General features: G+C 38.1%; 1 protein-coding gene across 1 annotated transcript; it reads right to left on the bottom strand.

Moving 5' to 3' along the window:
- Positions 1-13: 13 nt before the first annotated feature.
- On the bottom strand, positions 14-2186 carry LOC111900723 (putative pentatricopeptide repeat-containing protein At1g64310). The gene has a single exon (XM_052764150.1). It carries the CDS (start codon positions 1885-1887, stop codon positions 232-234), a length of 1656 nt encoding a protein of 551 aa, XP_052620110.1. The 5' UTR covers positions 1888-2186; the 3' UTR covers positions 14-231.
- Between the last annotated feature and the right edge of the window lie 16219 nt (positions 2187-18405).

Raw genomic sequence — 18405 nt, 5'->3', positions numbered from 1 at the left:
AAAACCTAACTACTTTACTTAAAAAATTTACCCCATAAAAATTTATTAAATTCATTTATGAATCATTTCCTTTGTTAATTTTCTTTTGAACAACTAACTCACACACCCCTTAATCTGCTCCTAAACTAAACCGGGACTTGAACCCTGAATTCATTGGCTTAAGGGGCATATTTACAACATTCTTGATACCGCTACGTTACATGCCCCTTTCAACTTTGGTATTTCCTTCGGTTAGACCTCAATCCAGCTAACACCACAAACTTTCCTATTTCCCACACCATCTAATTCATCCCTCAATTTTTTCACGTCATCCCACCTCCCATTTCCAGCAAGCATATTAGAAACCATAACTTTGTAGCTGATTCTCTCTTGCTTACACTCAAGGAGTCGCTGACTCACAATCTCTGCCATTTTCAAATCATTATGTGCATCACAGCAAGAAAGAAGCGCACCCCAAATACCAGAATCCACATGCTCTCCCAACGAGTTAACAACCTCATAAGCCTCATCCAACTCCCCAGCCATACCAACAAGCTTCACAAAATGAACATAATGTTCAGTGTTTGCTTCAATGCTAAAATCGTCCCTCATTCTTCTGAAAACGTCTCGACCTTCTTTAAGAAGACCACCATGGGAGCAAGCAGATAGTAGAGCAGTGAAAGTAGATTCATCAGGTTTTAGACCTTGTTCAAGAACCTCATGAAACACTTCAAAAGCCTCGGATGCAAGTCCGTATAAACCAAAACTTGCTATTACTGAATTGTATGAAACTATGTTTCTTTTAGGCATTTCATCGAACACCTTGAGTGCCAAGTCCAAGAAACCACATTTTGAGTACATGTCTATCAATGCAGAAGACACCATGACCTCCGAGTGTAGGTTATGGCGTATGGCATAACCATGTAGCTCGACACCTGGTGCCAAAGTGACCAATTGTGAAGTTACAGCCAGTAAAATGGAGATAAGAACGGAGTCTGGTTTTTTGCCACAGGAATTCAGTTTCCTGAAATAAATTAAGGCGTTATGATACTCTCCAGATTGTGAAAAACCAGATATTAAAGCAGACCATGTTACCAAATCGGGATGTGACAAACCACTAAATACTTTATAGGCCGAATTCATACAACCACATCTTGTGTACATACTAACAAGGACGCTACTTATGTGTGTGTTAGAATCAAACCCGCTTCTCAAACAGTAACCATGGATTCCTTGGCCGATTTCCAGCAAGCTAGAACATGTTAAACCCGATAATAACCCTACAACTGTATACCCATCAGGCTGATATCCAATTCTTCTCATTATAATAAACAGATTTAGTGCTTTCTCCCAGTACCCACAAGATCCATAACCTGTAATCATTGTGTTGTGTAAAACCAAGTCGTGTCTGTTTAGCCCATCAAAGACCATTCTTGCATCATCAACGAGGCCAAGTTTAGAGTAAGCTGACACAAGTGCACTAGCGGTAATGGAGTCTGATCCCAAATCAGAAACAATTACTTGCCCATGCACAAGCTTAAGAGCTTCAAGATCTAGTTTTTCGGAACAAGCACGTAAAATGCAAGCAAATGTGAAATTATCGGGCTTTGTTTCTGAGGCCAGCATTTGTTTGAAGAGTGAAAATGCATCAAGAAAAGAATGGGTTTGGGCGTAAGCTCTGATGATGGAATTCCAGAGATAGACAGTTCTGTTAGGAGTTTCATCGAACAGGTTACAGGCAGATGTGAGGTCGTTATTGATTGCATAAAACCTGATGATTTTAGTTGCGTAGAATGGGTCATGGAAAAGGCAGGACTTGATTAGCAAAGCATGAAATGATTTGGTTCTCGAAAGGGTGTGATTTAGCTTTGAGAGTTCAAATACAAGCGACTTAAAATGAAACAACATCAAGTCATTGTCCCCTTCCAGCTCATCCCATCATTTATGAAACCATGTCATACACAGAGACTCCAAAGGCAAACCACAATCAACAGCAGAATATTAATTTTGCTAATTGCGTAACTTATAGTTTTGACAATACTAAAACTCAAACGAATTGAATATCATAGAGATGACGAGAGCTACCTGTATGCTTCAAATACGATTCCTAGCAGTAGCGTGTAACAAATGAAAATTTTAGAACTTTACATGAGAATCGATGATTAATTAAATATTTAGTGGGACCGATTGTAGAGTAAACGCACAGATGATTGGGTGGGTGGGTTTACTTGTATGAAAAGAGTTACGAAAATATTACGGTGAACTCCTATAAAAAAAGAAGGGTAAATTACACGGATGGTCCTTGTGGTTTAGGGTAATCTGCGTGTTTGGTCCCTAACAACTTTTTTTAACTCGGATCGTCCCTATTTAAAATTTTTGTTGCACGCTTGGTCCCTATTCATTTTAAAAAGACTGATTTACCCTTATTGATTTCTTTTACATTTTTTTAAATTATTAGTTAATTAAAATAATAATAATTAATTGTGGAAATGATAGTAAGTAAATATTAAAATCTGATGGGTGCTAAATTATCACTCCACCCACCCATCTCCTTCTTCTCAGTAAACCACCCACAAATTCGTCTTCTCAGGCAAACCACCATAACTCCGTCTTCTCCGACGAACCAACAACATCTACCAAACCAAAACCAAAATAATGTATTCTCCAGCAAACCTCCATCAAACCCAAACACATTCCATGAACTAAAAAAAAACAGAAAACAACTGGGAAGAGATCTTAAACAGGTCATTGGTGGTTCCGAGCCACGTTATCAGAAGTCAAATAAGTGGCTTCTTATGAAATCGATGGAGATTCTAGTCTTCTCCGACAACAAATCAGATTTCGATAATAACCAAAATTGGAACTTGAGCTTTAAATTGATTTTGAAAGCAATCCTGAAACCAAAAGAACATGAAAACTGAAATCTAAATCGATGGCAATTTGAAGCTTGAAATCGAACTGAAACTGAAATCAAACTCAAAACTCAAAATCAATTATGAATTCAAACCTAAAACCGAAATCAAACATGAAAACTGAAATCAAAACCGATGGCAATGTGAAGCTTGAAATCGAACCGAAACTTAAATCAAACTCAATACTCGAAATCAAATATGAGAACTGAAATTGAAATCGAACCTATGTTGTAGGAAGAACACGATGGAAATCGAACCTGTCTCGTCTGGTTCAAGTGTCTGCTTCATCTCCTCCTTCTTTGGCGAACTTCGTCAATATGCTCTGAGATTTTTGTGGTTCAGTTAGTGGGCTTTGAAGGAAGAACACGATGGAAAGACAACCATCATTGGAACTGGTGGCAAGAGGCAATAGTTGTTGGTGGTCAGCGATGGTAGAGGGGGTCGGAGGCGATGGATGAAGAAGACGGGAGGTGGGAGAAAACGTGAACAAGGGATTTGGGAAGTGGAGTTAGATTAGGTTTGGTATTCTTTTTAACTTTTTTAATATTTAATTTATATATTAGAAAAAATAAAATAAATCATTAATATAAAATTATATAAGATGAGGGCAAAGTAGTCTTTTTACATCTGATAAGGACCAAACGTGCAACAAAAATATAAAATAGGGACGGTCCGAGTTAAAAAAAGTTTTTAGGGACCAAACACGCAGATTACCCTAAACCACAGGGACCATCCGTGTAATTTACCCAAAAAAGAAAAAAAAAAGCCCAAGCATCATTGAAAGGGAGAGACGATAATGAAAGTGGTGAAAATAACATCAATTTGGGGTCAAAATTAGGATTTTAGGAGATTTTTCCCTATTTTGTATAAAAAGTGTTATATTTTTATATGACACCTGTTAATCTAAAAACCGACAGTAAATACTCAGCCCTAGAGGTACACATTTGACTGATCTGATACGATACAAATGACGTCACCTAGAATCCGGTTTTGATTCGTTTTGAGTATGGTTTTGAATCGGATCTTTAGAAGTTTTGGATACGGATTCTCATTAAAACCGGTTTACAATCCGGGAACAATCCAATTTTGGATATGGATTCTACCGATCGCATTAATCAGATCCAGTTTGATCAAAATCCAATTTTGACAAGATTCGGATATTATCGGACCAATTCCCGGGATCCGGTTTTTGTGTAATCTATAAACATAAATATAAAATCCACCTATGGAATCAATATAGTGGTGCTAGAAACCATATTACTTCTAACTACGTAAGAATTAGACGAGTAATTCCTCTAAGAAATCCAACTAAAGTCTTAGGTTGAACTAATTAAAAAACGTGTGCTCTTGTCACTATCATTTGCTTGGCAGCAGATGAAGTAAAACTAGAATTTACATGGTTCATTGTTAACCAAAGAGATCAAATTAGGGACTATATATACATCTTGCTGGCAATACTTCCAAAATAAACATTCTAAAAAGTGAAAAGTATCCTGTTTAACATATGATATATGCATCATTTGTCTTCGGGTGTAAAAATAAAGTAATCCCTTATGTCATTTAAGCAATTTATCATGTACCATAACAAAAGAAACGAATTTCCAGGGGTACCAAATAATATAAGAGTGTCTACATGCAAACACTTGCCCTACAAAAGTATTAACCGAGCATTTTGAAACCCAAAATTCGAACTCCACTCCATCAAATATGGAAGAAAAAAAAATCGCATATAACCCTAAAAAGATATATATGATTATGATCTACAATTATAAATCTAATACAAAAGTATTAGCCGAGCACTAAAATTTGAGATTTCTCATATCAACCAAAATTCTAAACATAAATATCCACCTAGCTAGAAAATAGAAAATAAAAATTTCTGTTTCCAGTTTCCTATTGGCAGAAGTAACATGAATGATAACCAAGCCAAAAAACCCGAAGATTTCACTAATGTTAACGAACTTTATAAAAATCCAAAAAAATAAAAATAAAAATAAATTTGTACAGTTCTTGGAATTTCAGATTGTTTTTTCGGTGTGTGATATTTTGAACACCCCTAAGCAGCATCAATAGCCCTTTCTCCTACTTGTGCTCCAGTAAGCATCTGAAGAAGGAACACAAATCACAATTGGCTTAATTGCCATTTAGTTAGGAAACAGAAAATATTAAATAAAAAACCCAACTCCTTTCATTAGAATCTATATATGGTACACAATCTATCTCCTAATGCAAGACCATCATCATTATCCACATAAAACAAATACAAACTGCAACCGACCTTCTTCCCATCAATTGTTTCTGGATTAGTTTTTGTAAGTCCTTCAGGAAATTGAGCAACTATTTCAACAACATGATCCAACTTACCCTGTAAAAAGGAAAAAGAACAGTTGCAATTTTTATTTTATTTGCTTAAAAGTTAAAATCACTCCGATATTGAACACAAGTTACCTCCTTCGCTAGCTTTGCCAAGTTGGTACCATATTTCTCTAGAGTTGGCATCTTGCTTAAAAGTGCAGCACTCTCGTTAACCATTTCAACCATTTTGATCACCTACTCAAGGTGTTAAAGATTCCACATAAGACTAGAGAAGGATTTTTTTGCACAGGAAACTAACTATGCCTGTTTCTTTATTTTTTTACATCAATTCTTGTATGGATAAAATACTGAATCGGTAGATACACTGTATGTTTTTTTTTTCATTGTCATCTAAATGTGAATAAATGGTTAATTTACCCTTCTATCTAGAGCTAATGTTTAATAAAAACGACTGTTTAATTGATAACCGTTACAAATTCAAATTATATATATAGCCATTGTATTTCTCTCAGAGATTTTGATCGTCTTGACATATTTGGAACAAAATTACACACATACCATCAATACTTGGAACAAACACAGGGGAGAAACGATTTGGTAAAATGGTAGGGATAGAAAAATGATGGTCTTAAAAGCATAAACTGACTCTCTTGCACTTAAACCTATTAAGAGTTATTGTATGCATCAAGTCATACAGAATTACCCTTTATATATATATATATATATATATATATATATATATATATATATATATATATATATATATATATATATATATATATATATATATATATATATATATATATATATATATATATATATATATATATATATATATATATATAGGATCAAATGAAAACACCAAAAAGATTGAGAACGCGAGAACAAAGTATATTCATTTGTAATTCCATTTATTCATTTGTGAAGAAATGATAAATTTTTACGCCTTTAATTTCAATTGAAGAGAAAAAGTATATTCATGTTGATTGCGCGTAAAAAATTATCATTTCTCCACAAATGAATACATGAAATCACAACTAAATATATTTGTTCTCGCGTTCTCAACCCTTTAGGTGTTCTTATTTGATCCTTTCCCTATATATATATATATATATATATATATATATATATATATATATATATACACACACACACACATGTGTGTGTGTGTGTTTGTCCAACTTGCCTGTTTGCGAATGTCAAAATGGTCCAAACCTAAACTTTCAAGAACGCGATCTGCTACACCACTCCGAAAGATTAAGACATGGCACTCAATAAGTTATGGCTGAGTTAACTTTATTAATGTTTCAACAAAATACATATTACCAAGTTTTTAGGCCTCCTCTAATGATTTTATAATTCCACGTTTTGTACGGGTGTAAATGGAATCTCTTCAGCAACAAATCCAATAACCCTATCAATAATATTTTCCACCTCAACATATAGAGTTTCATAATTAACACCCATTGATAAGAGGACCTTTGCTACAATGCTGGTGCCCTCACCAATAATACCTAATAAAATCATCTCTGGACCCACATAATTATGACCCAGCGATCTTGCTACCTCTTGTGCAAGTATAACAGCTTGGTTAGCCTTTTCTGTAAAACACTCAAACAAGGGCATTAGCATATTCCCTCTCCAAACTGAATGGACCTTGCTTTTACAGTCCCTCACCATGATTGAAACAAAAACACTATGCAAATAATAGATTTTATATCAAATTTCTTCTTAGCATATGAAAAATCTAACTGTTCCCTTGAGGATTGAAGGTTGCACATAAGGGAACTGGTAATTAACTAGGGCATGTTTCTTTTTTCTTTCTACATTCAAAGGAAGGGTTAAATGATGTATGTTTGAATGAATTGTCAAAATGTAAATGTTATACCCTTATACCTTCTATTAATAAAAGGGGGTGTTGAATAACAAACGACTCAGTTTTTTGTCGATTTGATTTGTCGTATTTGGAACAAAAATACAAATATAGAACAAAGAACAAGGAAGAAGGGATTTGATAAAATGGTAATGATGGTCTTAATGCAAAAAAAAAAAAAAAAAAAAAAAAAAAAAAAAAAAAAAAGACACACTATCACTCGATCCATTAAGACTGGTGTGTTGAAAAATGGATATACGAAGTTAAGTAAAAAAGAAATGTTGAATGCATTAAGTAAAAAAGAAACAAACACTAAAAGCAAAAATATAAGTTATTACATATATATATATATATATATATATATATATATATATATATATATATATATATATATATATATATATATATATATATATATATATATAGTAGCTACACTTGCCAGGAGAATGTTACTTGGTGATGGGATGTCAATCCCACCAAGCAATTTACACCCTTTGATTGCTAAATAAACGTAATATAAAGGTAAAAATTGGTATCGATCCTCGGGGAAATGGTTGTATTCAATCACCAATGCAATTCAATAGAACTAGTGAAATTAAACTAACTAACTACAATTAAACTAAAAGGGGGGTGTTTGATTACTTGAAAACTAAAATACTTGAATAACTAAAAACCTTGCAATTAAGCAAGTTGATGAGATGCTCAAAGGTTGGGAATAATTGGTTAACTAAGGCAATTCAACACAATGAACATTTGTATGTTTATCATTAGGATCTAATACAAAGCTTATCATTCATCCTAAATTGGTTATAGCAATCATGAAGCATGATATGCCAAGATTCCTCATAGGTAGTATGGAGGTTGGGGAAGCCCACAATACACCTTCTTAGTTAAGATCAAGGGTCAATTGAAGCAATTAATCCCAAGAAATCAAGTAGCCTTAAGAATGAAGGAATCCCCAATTCCTAGAGGATGTCAAATGCTTACACATCCATAAAGGAGCTATGATTCATAAGCTAGAGATGATTTCTACCATCATAAAGCCTTTGTTCTAGATAAATTCAATGATCCAATGCAAAATCAATGAAACAAATCAACCATTGCTCAATCAAATACTAAGCTCATGATCAAAGCATCAAATAAGCATAAAAATTGTAAACTAGAATCATAAACATGGAATAAATTGATAATCAACATAAATCCTTCAAAACCCACAAACATTCATTGGTTTTCAGCCAAAGTCAACCAAATAAGAGTATTGCCCACTCATGGCAACAAAGTAACAAGAACAATAATTAATTTGCATCAAGAATCTACCTAAGACTTGAAAAGATGAAAGAAATTGAGTATTTTGCTCTCCAAATCGTCACTTGCACGTCTCCAATGGTGGAAAATTCGTGAATGAGCCTCTAGATCTGATCCCCAAAGGTTATGGTGTGCCAAATGACCAAAATGCCCAAACTGGGTAGTTGCGTGGGTACCCGCGCGACGAAAATCTCACCTGCGCAAATGTTGCTGTAATGCTATTGGTCCTTCCTTCCACCACTCCACCCTTCCACTACCAAAGATTCCTTTGGTCCCCCCCCCCCTTTTTCCATGTAATTTGAATCCACCAATCATCATTTAGCCACCAAATGGATGCTCCAAGCCCAAAATTAGAAATTTATGATCCATTTTCACAAGCCCCAATAATCCAAGCCAATAACTTTCAAAGCCCAATTATACTTCTTTGATTCCGCCAAGCCCAATAATGCCTCGGGAGCCCACTAAGCCCGTCTCCAATCAACCCGCAACCGCAACAAGCACCGAAAATCTACAAAATATCTCATGCAACATAAAAAGCACCCGGTATGATCCATAATAAAGAAAATAAAGAATATATAATGCAATAATGATAAAAAGATCTAAAAAAATCTAAAACAAACTAATAAAAATAAGGAAATAAAATAAGCTATCAAATCACCCCAAGCTTAAACCTAAATTGTCCTCAAGTTAGAACAAGACTAATATGAGATCGGGATGAGTTAAACTAAAAAGGAAAAAGAAAGGTACCATAGAACTTGGTCAACATCAGTCAACATGGTCAGAATTAGTCCTTCATGGAACCTACGCATCTTCAAAATGTTCCCCGCTTTAAAGCCATAAACCACATTCTCAACCACTTGATGGGCGAATAGATCACGGCTGGATGCGGTCCCGGTGTGCAAGACAAGGGAAACAGAGATGCGCCCAGTGGGGGCACTTTAAATCACCAATGTAGACCATAGTGCATGAAGGAAAGGCGCCTCTTCACACACTATGATTCCTACATTTGTCAGGCCAAAGTGTATAATAACGAAATAGGGCTTTGCAGCACGGCCTCCGAGCAAACATTCGGTTTCAGAGGCTTCTCCCTTGTACTGTCCTTTACAGTCTACTGTCTCATCGTCGGGGCCTTTTCTCACCAAAAATAAAAAAAAAAAAATAATAATAAAAATTCTACTTAACCTAAATCTAAACCTAACACCCTAAATCTTCAATCTTGAACTTCTGTTATTGGGTCTTCAATCACATTTGTTGCTTGACATTCAGATTTTTTTTTGAATCATATATAACATGAGTCTTGAACTTGGAATCTTGTTCTTCTTTTTGTGTTGCTCTTTTTCTTCATTTTTCTTCTTTGCTTTTGTTGCTTTTTTTTTAATCATCTTTTATAGGCTCTTATTGTCTTCACTTTTTCAAATTTCTTCATTCTTTGTGTTGCTTCTTGGAAGGTCTAAGGAATTTCACCAAGTAACATAAGGCTCCAATAGTGAAAATTGAGTGATAGATAGAGGCTAACATGAACACCTAATGATCATTGACAATGTGCCAAGATCAACTAAAAAGGGGGGAAATGACTCAAAAATGGGTGTTACCCAAAATACTTGGTCCCAAAAGATGTGAATTGGGGGGCCCACTTCAAAGTTCATCAAGCACCTCAATGCAAGGTGTGATAAACAAAATCTATCTAGCTATCTACTCTAGACTCCTAAAAAAATAACCTATCTTAAAAAGGTGGTGAGAATCTAACTAAGTAAGGATCGGACGAGACTCGGGAGTATTAAGGGGTACTCCCCCCAAAACCAAGATGCGAGTCTTCAATATCTTCAATGTCTTCAAAATACCTTACCGGGCTAGTCTTTGCTCGCACACATTAGCATGACCAACCACATCCCTCCGCACCTAGACCCAATCAAGCTACCTGCATCTGACCCCCACTCAAGCGGTCTCAAAGTGGTATGTGAGGCTCAAAACGTGTCCCATTTATCAAATACAAGGAATTCCATATCAAGACCCGAGACCAATCTATGATTCAATACTTATGACTCGGCGCTATGGTACATGTAGGGATGAGAAGACAAGAGAGAAAAAAAAATGCATGAACTTAAACTAGAATGCATCTAAAAAGTATGAAAATTAGAAAAGAAAGAAACAAAATATGCAATTTTTTTTTAATTTTTTTATGCAATTTTTTTATGAATGACCTAAATGACTTACTCTAAATGCAACAATATACAACCTAATTGCAATAATAAAAAAAATAAAAAAATAAAGAATACCTCACCCCAAGCTTAAAATTAAGCATTGTCCTCAATTCTTAGGATGAGAGTAAGGAAGGATCATACCGGGATCAAGGTGGAGGAGGCCCTCGAGGGGGATAACCGCCTTCGGGCCGAAAATGATACCAAAGGTCCTCCATGTAAGTGTTGTTGTGTGCTTGTTGTTCCTCTATGCGGTGGATGGCTGCGGTGTTTCTATTGCCCTGGAGGCGCAAGGAAGCAAGTTGGCTGTAAATATTGAGAGGAAACTCGTGTGCGGGGTCGGGCTCATTGTGTTGCTGGTATGAGTGGTAATCATGTTGTGGCTGGAAGTGTTCTCCCGAGGGCTGAAAGTGTGACCCGGAGGCTTGACCTAGATAAGGTGGTGGCAACTGGCGAATCGGGAGATCATAATGGTCTTCAGCCTCGAATGGGCTATCAGCATTGTCAGGGTCCACCTGCATGTCATCATCCGCTGCTGCATCATCATCGTCTGGCAACTCTTGAGGCAAGAACCATGTTTCGGGGTCATTGGTGGTGAAGGCGGAGATACTTGGATTGGGCAAGATGTAAACTGGGTCCTTGACATGGTTGAGCCAAGAGAAATGTCCAGGAAAAGTAGGATGAGGTAGCAGTAATTCCATCCGGATGAGAGTTATGCAATCGAGAAGGTAGAGAGGTGGATCATCCACTGGTACATATTAAGATTCTGGAAATTGAAGGCCCATACCCAAACCAATGAGGGTAATGAGACCTCCAATACAAATGTCACCAGTGGTCTTCATCCTGAGGCTGTCACATTTGTCTAAAAAGAAGGTGGCGAAATCGGGTAAAGACCAACGTTGGCTCGACATGCAGTAGAGAAAATACAACTCAACGGTGTTGATTTGTCCCGGCTCGTGACGAGCAAAGATAGAAGTGGATAGGATCCGATGGGCAATTCTCCAGCAAGGATGGATGATAAAGGGGTCTTTTTGGCGACTGGGATTGAACTTGGGAAGGCTCGTGATTTGGGTCCAAAAGTCTACTTTGGGCAAGCTTTTAAATTGAGTCCATTGATAGCTGTAAATTTCGGAGTTGTTGATGTCATATGTGCCCATGATCTTGTTGAGTTTTTTGTACTTGAGTCGGTGTTGCAGACCCTGGAGTTTGAAAGTGAGTACCCTCGTCTTGTCATTTCGGGCATAGGTGGAGAGGAATTCGAGTGTGGGCTGCTTATAGGTATGTGCAGAAAGATCGAGAAACTCGTGCCAACCAATGTTGAAAAATAGTTGTCGCAAGTGGTTGTCAAGGCCGAGGTGCTCTGTAGAATCTTGGTGGTAAAATTTTGTGGCGCGGATTGCACGCTTTTGAAGGTTGGATTTGAACTCTCGGCTTTGGGCACTCGTGAGGGTAAGGTTCCCATCACGATCAACATGGTCGGTGGACATTTTCTTGGATGGCCCCGAGGATTGAGCTTCACGAGAAGAACCATGAGATGTGTGAATGGTCTTGTCCCGTGGCATTGTACCTGTGAATAAACCTAGCAAAGACAAAAACGTGGATAAAATTATCCTTCACACACGCCTTACACCAATCCAATCAAACCAAATACTTAAAACCGGGCAATATTCCAAATTGGCAATTTGGCACAATGCAATTCAATCCAATCAATTCAAGGCAAGCTAAGACTAATTCTATTTAACCTAATGCATAGCACAAGTCTAGTAAAATTAGAAATTGAATGCAATAAATTAAAAGGAATTACCAACTTCGTATGTTGAAGTCCGAAAGAAATCCGCAAAAATCCGCACCCCAAGCTTGAACTTTGGCCCACAAATTAAGTCTTTCGAATCTCCGGTGAGAAACAATAATTTTTGAATTTTTTTTTTCAAAATGTGTGGCGGTGGCCGGCGGTGGCCGGCGGCGGAGTAAAGTTTTCTGGCGAGCTGATTTTCCCAAATTAATAGTAGATCAGAGTGCACGAAATGATTTGGTAAAGAATGCCCCAAGAATTTTCGAGTTTTGATGGAATGTGGAGGCGGAACGGCCGTTTTACGATTTTCCGGCGAGGGTGGGAATGTGGCGGCAGTTGCTGTTTACCGGTGAATAGATGGGTGGGGGTTTGTCGGAATTAGGTGGGGAGTAGAGCGGGGGTAGAGCGCCGGCGAAACAAGCAGCGTTGAGGCGGATTTGTTGATTTGCGATTTTTCGGTGGCGACGTGAGGATCGGCGAAATTGGGGAGCAGATGGAGTGTCGCTGTAGGAGAAGGGGTAACCGGTGGTGGGGCTTGGAAGCGGTGGCAGCGAAGGAAGCTGATCGGAAACGGCAGCGGCGAACGATGGAATCGTCGGTGGAGCTTGCAGCGGCGAGTTTTCGTTGACGGGAGGGAAAAGGGGAGAAAGAAGGATCTGACGGTTTAAGGGGGGTATAAGGAGGAATGGGTCAGGTTTTCGGGTCGGAAGGGGGTTGAAACGGGTGTGGGGCTGTCTTCCTGGTGGAGTTATAAGAGGGGGGGGGGGGGGGTTCGCACAACTGAATGTGGAATTTTCTTCTTAGCCACGCAAACATCTGCGAGGGTGGGAACTAGCCGCGCGCAACAATCAGAGAGAACCCCATGTTGGTGCAATTTGGAACTTGGAACCTGCGCAACTGGGGTGGGCCGCGCAACTGTTGCGAGGGTACCTGCGCAGATTTCAAAATTTTGGCATTTTTTCAAACTTCACCAAGATCATTGGTAGGCTTCAAGATGCTTATTTTTAGACCAACTTCAAACTTAGAAACATCCAAAACTTCAAACGGACATTATTTATTCACATTGCATTTATTTAATGTCTTTGCCAAGACATAGTCCCGCTTCCATCAACTTTCGTAATTTGGGATTTCCAATGTTATGTTGTCGAATTCTCCCGTATCAAAGCCTTCATAAAATGGTTTCAAGCGGTGTCCATTCACTTTGAATATTTGATTTGTTTCCAAACTCTTAATTTCAACCGCACCATGATCAAACACTTTTATAACAATAAAAGGTCCGTGCCATCGAGATCGCAACTTTCCTGGGAATAGATTTAAGCATGAATGATAAAGAAGAACTTTTTGCCCCGAAATAAAATGCTTTCGAGTGATGTGCTTGTCATGAAACGCTTTTGTCTTATCTTTGTAGATGCTTGCGTTTTCGTAAGACTCGTTCCTCAACTCCTCGATTTCTTGAAGTTGCATTTTTCGGTGCTTTCCACTTTCTTCAAGATTGAAATTGCACTTTTTAACCGCTCAATATGCCTTGTGTTCCAATTCCACCGGTAAATGACAAGAATTTCCATAGACAAGGCGGAATGGAGACATACCAATTGGAGTTTTGTAGGTGGTCTGATACGCCCATAAAGCATCTTCTAACTTCAAGCTCCAATCTTTTCGGGTAGTGTTGACGGTCTTTTCAAGAATTTGTTTGACTTCTCTATTTGACACTTCGGCTTGGCCATTTGTTTGTGGATGGTAAGCGGTTGATATCCGGTGTCTGACACCATATCTCTTTGTCATTGATTCCATCATTTTATTGCAAAAATGAGTGCCCCTATCACTCACCAAGGCTCTCGGTACACCATATCTTGCGAAAATGTTTGACTTCAAGAAGTCAATTACAGTTTTTGAATCATCATGCCATGTAGCCTTTGCTTCAACCCACTTTGAAACGTAATCAACCGCCAAGAGTATATAAGTATAACCAAAAGAAACAGGGAAAGGGCCCATGAAGTCAATTCCCCACACATCAAAGATTTCACAAATAAGGATAAGGCTTTGAATCATCTCATGCCTCATGGATACAGTTCCCGTTCTTTGACATCTATCACAACTCTTGCAAAATAGATATGTATCTCTTGACATTGTTGGCCAATAGAGTCCGCATTCGAGCACCTTTCGCATGGTTTTGTTTTGACCAAAATGTCCTCCGCATGCATACTCATGGCAAAACTTCAAAATTGACTCAACCTCATTTTGATGAACACACCTCCGTATGAGTTGATCCGGACAATGTTTCCAAAGATAAGGGTCATCCCACACGTAGTATTTGGAATCACTCTTCAACTTGGCCTTTTGGTACTTGGTAAATGCATGAGGAATTTCTTTAGTAACCAAGTAATTCACAATATCCGCGTAACATGGAATGGAATTTGACATATAGAAGAGGTGTTCGTCCAGGAATTCATCCAGGATAGGAGAAGAAGACTCACCAATATTCAACCGACTTAAGTGATCCGCAACTAGGTTTTCAGCACCACTTTTATCCTTTATCTCAAGATCGAATTCTTGTAAAAGAAGAATCCAACGAATCAACCGTGGCTTGGCATCTTTCTTGGTCATGAGATACTTCAATGCGGCATGGTCAGAATACACAATTACTTTTGTCCCAATAAGGTATGGCCGAAATTTCTCCAAGGCAAATACAATGGCTAGAAGTTCCTTCTCGGTGGTGGAGTAATTGGCTTGAGAATTATCCAAGGTTTTAGAGGCATAGTAGATGACATGTGATGCTTTGCCCTCTTTTTGACCTAAGACCACTCCAATAGCAAAATTGCTTGCATCACACATTATTTCAAATGGAAGCTCCCAATTTGGAGGTTGGATTATTGGGGCAGAAGTGAGCAAGTCTTTAAGTTTGTCAAAGGCTTCTTGGCATGCAACATTGAAGTCAAAATCGATATCTTTTTGAAGAAGAAGGCACATTGGTCGCGTGATCTTGGAGAAATCTTTGATGAATCTTCTATAGAATCCCGCATGGCCCAAGAAAGATCTCACTTCTCTAACACACGTTGGGTAAGGAAGGGTTTGGATGACATCAATTTTGGCTTTATCAACTTCAATGCCCTTTTTAGAGACGATGTGTTCCAAAATGATTCCTTGATTGACCATGAAGTGACATTTCTCAAAGTTTAACACCAACTTTTTCTCAATGCACCTTTTCAAAATCTTCTTAAGGTTACCCAAGCATTCATCAAACGAATTGCCATACACGGTGAAATCATCCATGAACACTTCGATTATATTTTCAACATGCTCGGAGAAGATACTCACCATGAATCTTTGGAATGTGGCGGGGGCATTTCATAATCCAAATGGCATCCGCTTGTAGGCAAATGTGCCAAAGGGGCATGTAAAAGTCGTTTTGTCTTGATCTTCGGGGTAACGGGTATTTGGTGAAAACCCGAGTATCCATCAAGGCAACAATAATGCGATTTGCCCGCCAATCGCTTGAGCATTTGATCAATGAAAGGAAGAGGGAAGTGATCTTTCCGTGTGCTTGAATTCAACTTTCTATAATCAATGCACACCCTCCATCCATTTTGAACTCGAGTGGTTACCATTACGCCTTTGTTATTCTCAACAACCGTGATTCCCGTTTTTTTGGGAACCACTTGCACCGGACTAACCCATTTGGAGTTGGAAATTGGGTAAAATCATATCCGCATCAAGTAACTTGATTATCTCCTTCTTGACAACTTCCATCATGGGAGGGTTTAATTGTCTTTGGGCTTCCCTCCTAGGCTTGCAATCATCTTCCATAAGTATCTTGTGAGTGCATACATTATGAATTATCCCCTTGATGTCCGCTATGGTCCACCCCATGGCCTCTTTATGCTCTTTCAAGACTTCAATCAATTGGTTTTCTTCAAAGTCTTTCAATTGAGAAGAGATAATCACCGGTAGAGTCTCATCTTTACCTAGATAAGCATATTTCAAATGGCTATGTAAGACTTTCAATTCAAGTGTGGGTGGTTGGATTATGGAAGGTGACATCTTGATTGGAGAATGAGATAAGGAAACTTGAGAAACATCCTTCTTTGTGGAATTAGTAATTTCTAAAGCCTTCACAATATCTTCAACTTCGGAATCCAATGTATACAAATCCAAGGTATTCTTCAAACTTTCACCTTCAAGACTCATGTTAAGCACCATCTTCAAAAGATCCCCATTTGATAACTCGAATAATTGTTGGGTGATTGGCTCAATCACATCAACTTGATACAATGGAGATATGTTGCTAGGATATCTCATTGCTTCAAAGATGTTGAAGTGAATGGTCTCTCCATCAAACTCCATGATGATCTTCCCATTGTGGACATCAATAATCATGTGAGCGGTATTCATGAAGGGTCTTCCAAGGAGAATCATAGATGACTTGGAAGGAGTTGTTTCTTCAAGGTCAATGACATAGAAATCCGCGGGAAATACTAGTTGATTGACTTGAACTAGTACATCCTCCAACACGCCTCTTGGAAATACACTTGACTTGTCTGCTAATTGAATGATGACTCCAGTTTCTTCCAAAGGTCCAACATTAAGAGATTGAAAAACCGAGTATGGCATGACATTGATTGAGGCTCCAAGATCTAGCATGGCACTTTCAACATGTAAATCACCAATGGTACAAGGTATAGCAAACATTCCTAGGTCTTTTCATTTGGGTGGAAGCTTCTTTTGGATGACCGCGGATACATTTGCATTGACTTGAATCTTCTCATTTGTCTTGAATTTTCTCTTGTTGGTGCACAAATCCTTAAGAAATTTGGCGTAACATGGGATTTGCTTAATGGCATCCAATAGTGAAATGTTGATTTGAACCTTACGGAAAGTCTCAAGAAACTCTTTCTCTTCTTCTTATTTCTTTGAGGAAGCCAATCGGGATGGAAAAAAGGTGGTGGTATGACCAATGGTTTGATGGGTTTGTTGGAAGGATCGGGTTGAACGACATTTGGCACAACCGGTTCCTTTGGAGGAACTACAACTTTTGGAGGTTCCACAATGATCACTTCATCTTTTTCTTCTCTTGAAACTCTTTTAGGTTGACTTTCTCCAAGTGTTTTCCCACTTCTCAAGGTGATGGCACTCACATTGGGGTTCTTCTCGGTTTGTGATGGAAGTTTACCCCTCTGTTCTATCTTGTTGAGAGCGGTTTCCAAGTCTCCAATTTGTGCTTGAATGTTGGAGAAGGTATTCTTGGTTTCTTGTTGAAATTGGGTTTGGCTTTGAGCAAGAGAAGTGACAAGTTCTTGAAGGCTCATTTGATGGGTACCACTTGATTGGCCTTGTTGTGGAGGTTGTTGGTAATTTGGAGGGTTATAAGAATTTTGTGGATATGGAGGTTTTTAGGATTGGTATTGTGGATGTTGGGGTCTCATCAAAAGATTTGGTGGATTTTGCTTTAGTAGATAAGGGTTGTTTTGGTTATTCCTCCAATTTGGCTTGAAATTGTTTTGAAGTCCCATGGGTCTTGGTTGACCTTGATATCCGCCCATTGCATTCACATCTTCCGGTTCACTTCCAAGTGTGGGACACTTATCCGTATAATGGCCCGTCATTGCACAAATACCACATACCATCAATTGTTGACCACTTCCCACCACCATTTGACTTAACACATTAGTCAAATCCAAGAGCTTTGATTCCAAGTGTTGAGTGTTGCTAACTTCACCAACCACTTGTGTAGAATTTCTCTTCATGTCATTTCGAGTCCCAAAATTCCTTTGATTTTGAGAAATGGTACCAAAAAGTAATCGGATCTCGTGAGGGGTTTTGTTGAAGATGTCACCACCACTTGAAGCATCAATCATCCTTCGATCTTTTTCATTCATACCCTCATAAAATTGTTGAAGAAGTAGTTGTTCGGGTATATTGTGTTGAGGACAACTTGTACACAAATTATTGAAGCGCTCCCAAAAATCATGAAATGTTTCATTTTCCCCTTGATGAATCCCCAAAATGTCACTTCTTTCGCTTGAAATGCGGGAG

This window comes from Lactuca sativa, chromosome 5 (genome assembly GCF_002870075.4).
Source record: "Lactuca sativa cultivar Salinas chromosome 5, Lsat_Salinas_v11, whole genome shotgun sequence".
Classification (NCBI taxonomy): domain Eukaryota; kingdom Viridiplantae; phylum Streptophyta; class Magnoliopsida; order Asterales; family Asteraceae; genus Lactuca; species Lactuca sativa.
This window is presented reverse-complemented; position numbering and strand designations above follow the sequence as displayed.